Genomic DNA, 11143 nt, shown 5'->3' with positions numbered 1-11143 from the left:
GTAAAGAAAGGTAAAAGGTAAAGTACCCATATGAAGTGAAGAATCTTGTGAAAATAAGTGAAGTAAAGAAAGGTAAAAGGTAAACTACCCATATGCTGACCGACTAAGTTTGTGAAGACCCATGAAATGTTTATCCATCCATCCATCCGGACAATGTCTAAAGAAAATGAGAATGCTAAAAACCAAGGTGTATGGGGAAATGAACATTTTGTTTTAAATTTAAATATCATTCTATTTCCCCTGATATTTCTTTTATGTTTTTTAGCACTAAATTTGGATCACTAACGGATCACTGGAGTATTATCGTGCCATCAGTGGAACCACCTGATCATATCCATCTTCACTAGACAATGGATATACACCAGTTGAAGAGGAAGCCTAATAAATTTGAAAAAAAACCCTTGTAGGAATCGAACACAGGACCTATTGGTCTCAAAGCCTTATCCCACTTTAAAATTGTCACCTGGCAATATTTCTTTTACAATAAATATTATAGAATAGCATAGTTAAAGTCAAAGAAAAAGAGAGTTTAAATATTAAAAAGTACATGCTCCTCCTTTATATATGTTGTTTTCTTTGTCATATCACAAAAACTAAATACCGTCATATAACTATTATCTTCTAGTCATTTGATACTTTTTACATAAATCTTTACAGTCCAAACTCATTTTACTTGGAACTCATTTTGACCCAAACATAATTGATACTCTTATGTATCTAAAACAATCTGATTTAACCAAAACTCGTTACGACATGTTGCCTTATCTGGTCAGTCCATTAGACTTTGATAGTTTAGCTGAACCTTTTTCGTGCGATACCCTTATTGCTAAACACTTGATGGGTTGCCTGTAGCCTTGTGCACCAAAAAATCTAAAAATAGGTTGAGAGTAACAAAGAAGTGTTGTACTTATGCATTAGAAACTTGTATTGTGTCCAAACAAGAGATGTGCTATAATTTCAGTTGTTTACTATGTCCCTCTTCTTTATGAATAAATTATGTGTTCTCATTCTTGTTGGTGAAGGTAATGAAAATAGTACAACAAGATTAGCAAAAGGTGCAATCTTTTCATTGCTTGGTCAATCAAGAAAGAGGGACCATTCTTGTTTCTTACCACACTTTCTTGCTTGGAACCATTCAAGAAAAGCTTACATGAAAAAAAAAATCAAAAAAAAAAAATATCTGACAATTTTTCATTTTATATCACAAAGTTTCTAACTTGTCACCTTCTCTACTTTAAGCCTTTAAATGATGCTCTTGAGTCTTGACACACACCCTTCACATCCACTCAAAAACACCTAAACACACACACACACATTGCACAAAATGGCAGCAAATCTTTTATCATGCAATTATGAAGATGAAGAATTCATAGATATGGAAGTAAGTTCATCATTATGTTCAAATTCACTATCAAAAAGCAGAGAATTTGAATTTCAAATGACAACTAATTCCATTGCTCATTCAAATTCACCTGCTGATGAGCTTTTTTACAAAGGCAGACTCCTTCCACTTCACCTTCCTCCTAGAGTGCAAATGGTGAAATCTCTTCTACAAAATGCTACATATAAAGAAGATGAAGAATTCATTACATTTTCTACACCAATGGTCCAATCATGCAACATATCTCCTACTGAATCTTGCAGGGCCAGTACCGAACTAGGCCCGGACGAATATTTCTTCGAATGGTCAACCGGATTCATCGCTGATCACCCGAAGAAGTACCATGGTCCATGGTCAAAGAAGCTTAAGTTAATCAAAAAATGTTCAATAACTCAAAAGCTTAAAGCTTCAAGATCTTTTCTCAAATCTTTGTTTAACAAATCTGGTTGTAATTCTAATGGATACCCATGTGCTAAACAAGAAGTTGAACAAGACTGTGATCAAAATTTCTTCCAGAAGTACTTGAAAGTGAGTAAAAAAAGTGGTATTGAGCAAATTCAAACAGGAAAATACCCAACATTGGCAAATGTCTTAAAGGGTATTGAAGAACAAGGGAATGAGGATGTTTTTGATAGTAATTGCAACCACAGGAAGTCTTTTTCAGGGGCAAATAAGAGAAAGTGTTCACATTCTTCAACATCATCTTCTTCTTCTTCTTCTTCATCTGCTTCTGGTTCTGGTTCTGGATCATCATCTTCATCATCTTCTTTTAATTATTCTAACGGGCTTTTTGAATTACAGTTGGTTAAGAGGAATAGTAGTGCTGATTCAGAGGTTGAAGGTTCAATTGAAGCAGCCATTGATCACTGTAAAAAATCCCAACAGGTTTTGAATTCAAGAAGTCCTGTGTAATGATCAATGTTGTTGAAACCATTTTTTTCTGTTTAAATTTTATTTTCTTTGTTTTATGATGATATTATCATATAGTGGTCTCAGCATTTGCTTTTTGAATATGTCCATTAGAAATTTGGTTAATTACTAGTTATATTTTACTTTCAAATCTTAATTGAGAACAATTTTGTCTATACATAAAACAAATCAAAACTTTTATCATTTCAGATTTAATTACAACTGCTGATGTGTTTTCTGTCATTGTGACATTGTGTTGTGTTATGTTGTACAGTGTACTTTTACTATATTACTATATTACTTCATCCTAGAAAATGTCACACTATAATTGCCTTTTAAATATCAAATTAGTTACTTGACTGAATTATGTATACACTCATATTGAAAATTATTACTATATGATAATAGAAGAAGTGAATGAACAGTTCTTCAGGGTATTTTGGGGATTTTATACTTTAACCCTTTACACGTAGTTGGACACCTCGCCCTATACCGCTCCCACTTCAAAACGTCCACCTTAGAAAGATGGATAGACAGAGAGAGTAGCAGCTATAGCATGGCAGAGACAGAAAGAGAGAGAGAGGAGCGACGAAGATGGAGGAACCGGCCATCGTCTCCCGTTGGCCACCCTCTTGGCCTTCGGTCAGACCGGTGGTGGGTTGTGGTGGTTAAGTTCATATAGAAAAATTTGGAAAAAAAAAGATATTGGATTTTAATAATCGTAACTATTCGTCGTTGGCCGTCAACAATCTCAACTTCAAAAATAACCACTGACAGTCTCAACTATCAGGGGCGGATGTACCATATAAGAAGGGGTAGCGGGGTGATCCGGCGGTAGTGTAAATTTTGGAAAAATTTGACATTTTTTAAACGTTTTTTCGATTTCGTTACCCCTTTCTTTTAAGACGTTACCCCTATGAAAGTTTTCTAGATCCGCCACTGTCAACTATTGACATATTGGCCACGAATGGACCCTGACTAACAGAACCCTAACGCCGTTATTCTCTGGTCACCGAAAAATCATTTTTGACCAGGAAAAAGTTTCTAAAGGTCCGATCTAAGGTTACAAAAAGGTTTGGGACCAAAATGTTGAGTTTTCCGGCCAAAAAGTTAAGTTTTCCGCCAAAAAAGAAGTTTTCCGGTTAAATATAAGTTTTTTCGGCGACTTCAATAATTGGGTCTTTTACTAGAAAAAAGTTCATAAAGGTCTGTAACTAGGTTACAAAGAGGTTTGGGACGAAAATGTTGAGTTTTCCAGCCAAAAATAAGTTTTCCAGCCACAAACGTTTTTCCGGTAATCGGAGACTAACGGCATTAGGGTTCTGTTAGTCAGGGTCCATTGGTGGTCCATATGTTGATAGTTGGGACTGCCAGTGGTTATTTTTGAAGTTGGAACTGTTAGCGGCCAATGACGAATAGTTGGGATTATTAAATCCAATATTCTAAAAAAAAATTCAAGAAAATAATAATGTTTTGGTATATTTATTCGCCAGTGTCCATGTCATATAAGTTTTTTCCTACAATAAAAATTGCAAAAAGAAAAAAAAAAAACGAAATTTCTAAAACAAACTGAGCATCAAATTCTCATTATTAGATTTCTGCCTCCTTTTTTTTCCTACTGAATCTGTAACTACAAAAGGCATCTTTACACAAAGCAGATAATGAATCCAATATAAGATCACATGCAAGAAATTTAAATCTGTGTCATGTTTTCAAAGGCATTTCTTATAGCAAGAAAAAGGAGGGAGCCCACTAATACCTAACTTTAAAGTCATATACTTTTTAACATTATTATGTGTTTGCATTGTGCCAGTCCACCTCAATATCTCTTGCTTTAAATGTGGTGTTCATCATCAAAAACTACTTCAATGAGAAAAAATAATTATATTTTTAGTATGATTTATGAGTCTTCTAATTGGTGGTTTTGATTAATATGCTTTTTAAGGTTTTTCTTATTTTATAGTTTATATTCATATGGTTGCGCATAAAGTTGGTCAATTTTACCTTTTTACTTACTACCACTATGTACATCTTCCTTTAAATCAAGTACATTTGCATTTTACAATCACATATGTTTTGTCTTTAGACCACAACTCATTAGATATCTTATATAACTTTTATTGCATGATATACAATCTACTAGCAACATGGCTCTAGATTTAGGGAGAGGTCATGGAAATCACGTAACGTCGCGTCAGTTTTTTAATATTACTAATAAAGTTTTGTAATCCATTTGTCCGAGAGATTTGGGAAAGCGGATCTGTGTGTCACGAAACAAGAGATTTGGGTTCGATTATGCGTGTTATTGATCCTTGATTTGGAGGATTAGATTTAGGATCTAGTCAATCAAATATTCAAAAGTCCTAATACAACAGTCAAACAAAAAGAAAAGATTTGAGGAAAGATCTTGTATGTGAAGTTAATGATTCAGGGCATTCTTCATAATTAAAAAGGTCAAAGGCACCTACTTGACAGGTTTAAACAATTCTTTATGCAGAGTCAACATCATTACATCAACTATCAATCCTTTCCTTATAAGTTAAAATATAACTAAAATTTATGAGTGTAGATTTGATCATAAAAAAGCACCCTATGAATGTGATTCCAATCTTTAAAGTGGCTAATGTTACTTTAAGCAATGACAGCTTTTGCCAAAGCACAAACTGTTGCTTTAAGCACTTACATTCACTTGTATGCAAACACATCATCCATTCAACCATCCCAATCAAGAATAACCAACTCATGGGTCAAACCCATGACCCGTCTAGTCAGACCCATGGCGCGGGCCGTGTTCATTTTTGGTTTCTTGATGTTCTTTTCTAGATGTTAAAAGGCTAGTAAAAAGCAACCAAACAATAAATCATGTATATGCACACAAATGAATATGTGTTAGCCGTTTTGTCATTTCATCCCTCTTTTTTTTTTTTTTTTTTTTTTTTTTTTTAACGGCCAACAGAATCAATCCCAAGCACTCTCGGGGCACCCACTAGACAAACGGAGTACTCCGAGAGTAACCCGAGTCCACCACCAATTCCAGGGAAAACCCGGTAACCCACCCGTCCGTAGGCACGACGGTGAAATTACAGGTAATTAAAAGGTCAAAGGCACCTACTTGACAGGTCAAACCTAGTGATTTTAAAGAACAAATGAAAAACTTGGTTACCAGATATGAAGTTTTCTCAAGTATATTTAGGATTTAGGGTCTATAAGTTCCATATTGCTTCAAACATATGGACCAATTTTCTGCTACTTTATATAACTCTTGAAAAATATATACAAATCAAGTGGTACCCTATGTACCAAGACAGATATCATACATTCAGTTCAACAGAAAAACATACAAAAAACACAACATAATGCTGATGATCAAATAGCATATAGTTTCCTAAAATCCTCATTCTCAGAATCCGACAGTGGCGAAATCGACACTGACCCCGACATCCTTCGGCTTTTTATACTTTTAGCTTCCATCCTATGCGTTATTATCCAATAACACATAGTCCCTAACGTCGATGCCAATGTAACCGACCCAATAACTGTCACACCAACCGCCAACCACTTCTCATTTCCCACAACAATAAAGGATAACGCAAGAAACGCAACAGAAACAAACACACACGCCAACCACATGAGCTTATTAATAACCGCCATCACTTGTTTTTTCGCACGTTTTTCAACCACCACTATTGATGTTTGAACTACCACAACTGCTAGTGATATAAACAATGCTAGTGAGTCAAAGAGCAAGAAGACTATGAACTCAGGGTTTGCAGCAATGTTTCCTTCTCCTAATGAGAACCCATTTGGGATTTTTTTCGGATCATCATCATCTACGTATTGTCCGGGGAGTTGAAAAATGGCTGCGAATGTGACCGTTGCGATTAAGACTGCAACGACAGTTGTGGAGTTGATTGCGTTGTTGAGACCTTCTAGGTGCATCTTGTTTATTCGTTTGCCGATTCCTTTGACTCGTTTTTGAGTTCTGATGGCGTGTTCTAGTTGGTCGTGGACTCCGTGTTTGATGTCGCTAACTGTTTGTTTTAGTTCGCGGGTGGTGGGTGTTAATGGTGGTTGTGTGTTTTTAATTGATCTGGCTTTTGGGACACCGTGTTTTTGTAGGATGATGGCGATTTCTGATCGGCCGAATTTTTCAGCCGTGTCGAGTGGGGTTTCGCCGTATTTGTTGATGACTTGTTTGTTGATTGTTCCTTTGTGGTTTAGCAAGGCACAAACAATCTGCAAGGGAAGTAAATTGATGTCAAAATGTGGTTCAAAAGTCAAAACTAACTACACTTTGACTTTTTAAGTCAAAGTCAAACACCTTTTTCTATCATCAAACTTGATTTGAGTTCTTTATCTCCATGACATTTATCACTACTAATGTAAATTCTATAATAGTTCCAAATTTGTACAAAAACTGTTGTTTTTTTTACAAAAATACAATGTCAATTTTGAATTTAAAAAATTGTTCTTTGGACTTTGAATAATGTTCAAAAGATAGTTTTGACAGTTATGGTTTTTTACTCGTTACCCAACCTACACATTTTGCAGTGTATGCAATAACCTATACGATAACCTATACGTACCTCTGTGCGACCCTTTCTTGTAGTGATATGTAGCGCGGTGTTACCTTGTTTGTCAACCATATTTATCAACCCATTATCGGCTTCAATAAGTGCATTAACAACCTCAACATTTTGTCCCTTAACCGCCATATGCAGGGCGGTTTGTCCCTTTTTATCAGCTCTAGCAACAATCCCGGGTACTTTTTGCGAAAGCGCTTTAACCACATCTAAATGGCCCTGTCTTGCACACGAGTGTAAAGCGGTTTTAAGGTTGCTTCTTGCAATATTAGCCATGCTACTATTTTTCTCCAAAAGATAGTTCACCACTTCAATATGACCTTGTTCTGATGCTGTGTGCAATGGTGTGGTGTTACTTTGATCAAAAGTCATTGAAAGCTCTGAATGCATTTCCATAAGAACCTTCAGTACCTCTGAAATCAATATATTTAAATCTTTAGAACCCTTTTACATTAAAAGAGATATCTTGATAATCTTTTATCACATTAGTCATAATGGGTATTAGGGGACACGGGGTGGTTCACTAGTGATAGAATCTATCACTCACAAGCACCAATCAAGTTTCGCCATGTCATCTCCTATTTTTTCATCACTCACAACCTTTTTTAGTGGGGGTGGTCATCACTCACCACCACACCCAACAATTTCCCCCCAACCAACAACTACCCTCACAAAATAAAACAATAACGCGTTGAAAATATCACGAAATCGGGGTTTTCGTTATAATATAACGCGTTGAACAATAGCCGGTGGCGGCCCATCACGCGTTGAACATGTTTCCGTTATACAATAACGGCACGAGCCCGAGTCCCCTTAGCAAAAAAGACCGGATAAACATGAAAAACGGTATAAAAAAATTAGAGTATAGTACACGGATGGTCCCTGTAGTTTACCAAAATTTTGGATTTGGTCCCTCGATTTCCAAAAGTACACAGATGGTCCATATAGTTTGCAATTTGTAACGCATTTAGTCCCCAGCTTTTTCCAAAAGTACATGGATGGTTCATGCGGTTCATGAGAACTAAATGCGTTACAAAGCGCAAACCACAAGGAGCATCCGTGTACTTTTGAAAAAATAAGGACCAAATCCATAATTTTGGTAACCATAGGGACCATCCATGTACTTTACTAAAAAAGTTAGTGAACTACTCTAAGTCTCTTTAACATTAGGCCCAATTCGGCCAAACCTTTCTAGGCTCGGGCTCAGACATTAGGCCCAATTCGAGACTTGCGTCATCAAAAACGGTATAAAATTAGAATGTCATGAAATATATTGCAAGATTTAACCTCATTCTATTTATAGCACTAGCTAAAAAGTTTTTCTGTCATCAGATTATCCATCATAAAGATTGAACTTTCTTCATGTGACATCAATGTTCAAGTTGGGTCTCTTTCCTTCTAGAGGTGTCAAAAATCTTAAAACTAGTTTGGGTTGAAACACTTTTTTTTATTAGTGTGGGTCAAAATAGGTGGATTGGGTTGAGTGGTTGACTACAAATACCTTTTTGTCAATATATATATACACACACACGTAACTAACACCTTGATTTTGATTTAAGAGGTAGTATTATAACAACAATAATCTAAATTGTTTAATAAAATTCAGGGTTTCTCAGTACTGAAAATAGACTTTGAGCGACTTTCAACACGATTACACTTTTTTTTCTTTTTAGCTTATCGTTTTACTTAAAATCATTTGACCCTTTAATAAAATAAAAACAATAACAAAGAAATAAGACTGAAGCCAGATCTCAAACCATATCCCATAGGTCAACTCAAAGGCTGATAACAATAACATCTAGCACATGAATAAATCAAAAAGTAAACATTATAACTTAAGTTAAAATCTTTACCAAGATTTCCTTGTTTAGCAGCAATATGAAATGCATCAAACCCATTTTTAGCCTTAACACTTGCAGCCTCAGAATCATAATACTTGATCATCTCTTTAACCAAATCAACACACCCATACTCAGCAGCCACATAAAGTGGAGTTTCACCGGATTGATTCTTCTTCAACAGCAATTCAACCAACTTTTGTTCATCACAACTACTCATAATCTCAAAAGCAACATCTAAATCCTCTTGCCTAACAGCAATATGCAAAGATGTGTCATCTTTTTTCTCCATAGTCTTGTTTCTACTCAAGCTTTGATTCGATTTCTTCGCAGAAGCCGGAGACTCCATTGTTTCAAGATTTTACAAAACCCCTCTTTGTTTGGAGATTTTCTGTAAAATTGAAGCACACCCAGATCAAATATTGTTCATAATAGTTACAAAGTTGAAACCTTTTGTTATAAAACATAAAAGTGCAAAAAGAGTACAAGATATAGTTTATGTGGACACATGAGTAAGAGGAGAAGTTAAGTTTTTCTTCTAATATATTATTAAATTTTGACATTTTAAACCTAAATTCTTTTCTTTTCCCATTATGACCAAATGATTAGTGTATACTGTATAGGGTAAACTGTTTTTTTTTTTTTTTTTTTTTTTTTTTTTGAACGGCAGGGTAAACTGTTTTAAGTGGTAGTTGATATTTTCAGGTCAATTTGAAACTGTTTTAAGCTTGAAATATCTACCAATTGGAAGCTCTATTTCCAACCAATCTATAGAGAGAGAAAAAAGTCATAATGAGCTAAAAAAATGTTAAAAAATTGAAGATTGCAAACATGATTAATTGATTATATCATGAAAGAAACAGAATCTTGAATATCTTGATACAAAATACACACAGACCATTAGAAATTGAATACTAACTAATAAAAATTTAATCTTTTTACCTGGGTATTGAAGAACACAGAGATTCTTGATGTCTGGTGACTCAAACTCTATCCATTTTCAAGCTGCAAATTAAAAAGATCAAAACTTTGAGGTTTTCAAGAACATTTGTGGAGACCCAATAACCATTATGTTGATGACATTGATTGAAAGGTGAAAGCAAATAAAACAGCACTGATAAATAAGAAATTTGAGTGTGATTGAAGATGTGTAGGATCTTGTAGTTTCAAGGATGGAGGAAAAATGGTTTTCTAGAGGATGGGAATGATGCTTGTATGGTGGTCGAGTCATGTATTTGTGTTTTTTTGTGGTCAAAGTATTCAATTATTATCATTGTAAGTTAAAAGAATTAATATTTTAATTACTCCAATGGATATTCATCATTAATATCTTTATTCTTACGTGCATCCTTTAGTGCTTATGAAAAAAGAATGGGATAATGTGACCATTTAAGATTTAGTATGTTTTATTATAGTTGTTTAGATACTAAAACAATATTTTGGATTATTTTTATATTAATTTCTGTTTTTTCTCTATTAAACTACACATTAGCGTTAAAAGTTTATCGCGTCGAAAGTTGTAAAATGATTAAAATGTTGAATTAACAACTCTACATGTGTGAAAGCATGAAATGAGTTACAACGATTATTGTCATCTTGTAACTTTCAGACAGATATTCGACGACTAAAATAGTACAAATAAAATCATGGTTATACTTTAGTGACCGGTAGCTAATTTTTCTATAGAGTTAGTTACTGTTTTCGTCACTGTGGTTTGTCAAAAATCATTATTTCAGTCCATTAGTTTAAAAATTACGATTTCAGTCCCTGTGGTTTCACTTTCGTAACCATTTCAGTTCTTGATGTTTCACTTTCATAACCATTTCAATCCATTGTTATGTCAAGTACAGGGACTGAAATGGTTACGAGGTGGACTGAAATGGTTACGAAAATGAAACCACAGGGACTGAAATCGCAATTTTTAAACTAATGGACTGAAATGGTGATTTTTGACAAACCTCAGGGACGAAAAAAGTAATTAACTCTTCTATATTATATAGTAAATGATTTTTGTATACTATCATCGGGGTTTTTATATATTGAGTGATCTTAGTGTAATTTTTTTATTATATTGAAATCGGGTTTTTTTATATATTGTTGGGTGATCTTAGTGTAATTTTTTTATTATAGTGAATGATTTAGGTATACATCATCCTTAAAATTAATGTTATCTTAAATATGAACACTTCATGCTAGTTGATGAGTATCGACTAGTGTCCAATAAATGATGCCTATTATTACTTCTTAATCACAATCATTACTACTCTTAGAATTCTGATATCATATCCCTTTAAATTATACCTATGATTTGCACATGAATGAGTAACGTGAATTATTCGTATTCTCTTATTTTAAATTATTGTTATTCACATAAAATACATTATTGTTAGTATTTAGAGAGGGGGAGAGAGCAACATGATATTATTAAATTG

At 34.3% G+C, this 11143-nt stretch overlaps 2 protein-coding genes across 3 annotated transcripts; one reads left to right on the top strand and one right to left on the bottom strand.

Moving 5' to 3' along the window:
- The first annotated feature begins 1225 nt into the window (after nucleotides 1-1225).
- Nucleotides 1226-2392, top strand: LOC110904404 (probable membrane-associated kinase regulator 4). Its single transcript, XM_022150261.2, has one exon. It carries the CDS (start codon nucleotides 1325-1327, stop codon nucleotides 2291-2293), a length of 969 nt encoding a protein of 322 aa, XP_022005953.1. The 5' UTR covers nucleotides 1226-1324; the 3' UTR covers nucleotides 2294-2392.
- Nucleotides 2393-5521: 3129 nt separating this feature from the next.
- On the bottom strand, nucleotides 5522-9929 carry LOC110904403 (ankyrin repeat-containing protein At5g02620). 2 transcript variants are annotated; one of them, XM_022150260.2, is made up of 4 exons: nucleotides 9654-9929; nucleotides 8727-9110; nucleotides 6877-7286; nucleotides 5522-6526 (listed from the first exon to the last, which is right to left on the bottom strand). In XM_022150260.2, the coding sequence occupies exons 2-4, from the start codon at nucleotides 9058-9060 to the stop codon at nucleotides 5657-5659; spliced, it is 1614 nt and encodes a 537-aa protein (XP_022005952.1). In that variant the 5' UTR covers nucleotides 9061-9110; nucleotides 9654-9929; the 3' UTR covers nucleotides 5522-5656. The 2 variants fall into 2 exon arrangements, with proteins under 2 accessions (XP_022005952.1, XP_022005951.1); XM_022150259.2 differs by having other exon boundaries at nucleotides 8727-9102.
- Between the last annotated feature and the right edge of the window lie 1214 nt (nucleotides 9930-11143).

Source organism: Helianthus annuus, chromosome 14, assembly GCF_002127325.2.
Source record: "Helianthus annuus cultivar XRQ/B chromosome 14, HanXRQr2.0-SUNRISE, whole genome shotgun sequence".
NCBI lineage: Eukaryota > Viridiplantae > Streptophyta > Magnoliopsida > Asterales > Asteraceae > Helianthus > Helianthus annuus.
The sequence above is the reverse complement of the archived record's forward strand: the minus strand, read 5'-3'. Positions and strand labels throughout refer to the sequence as shown.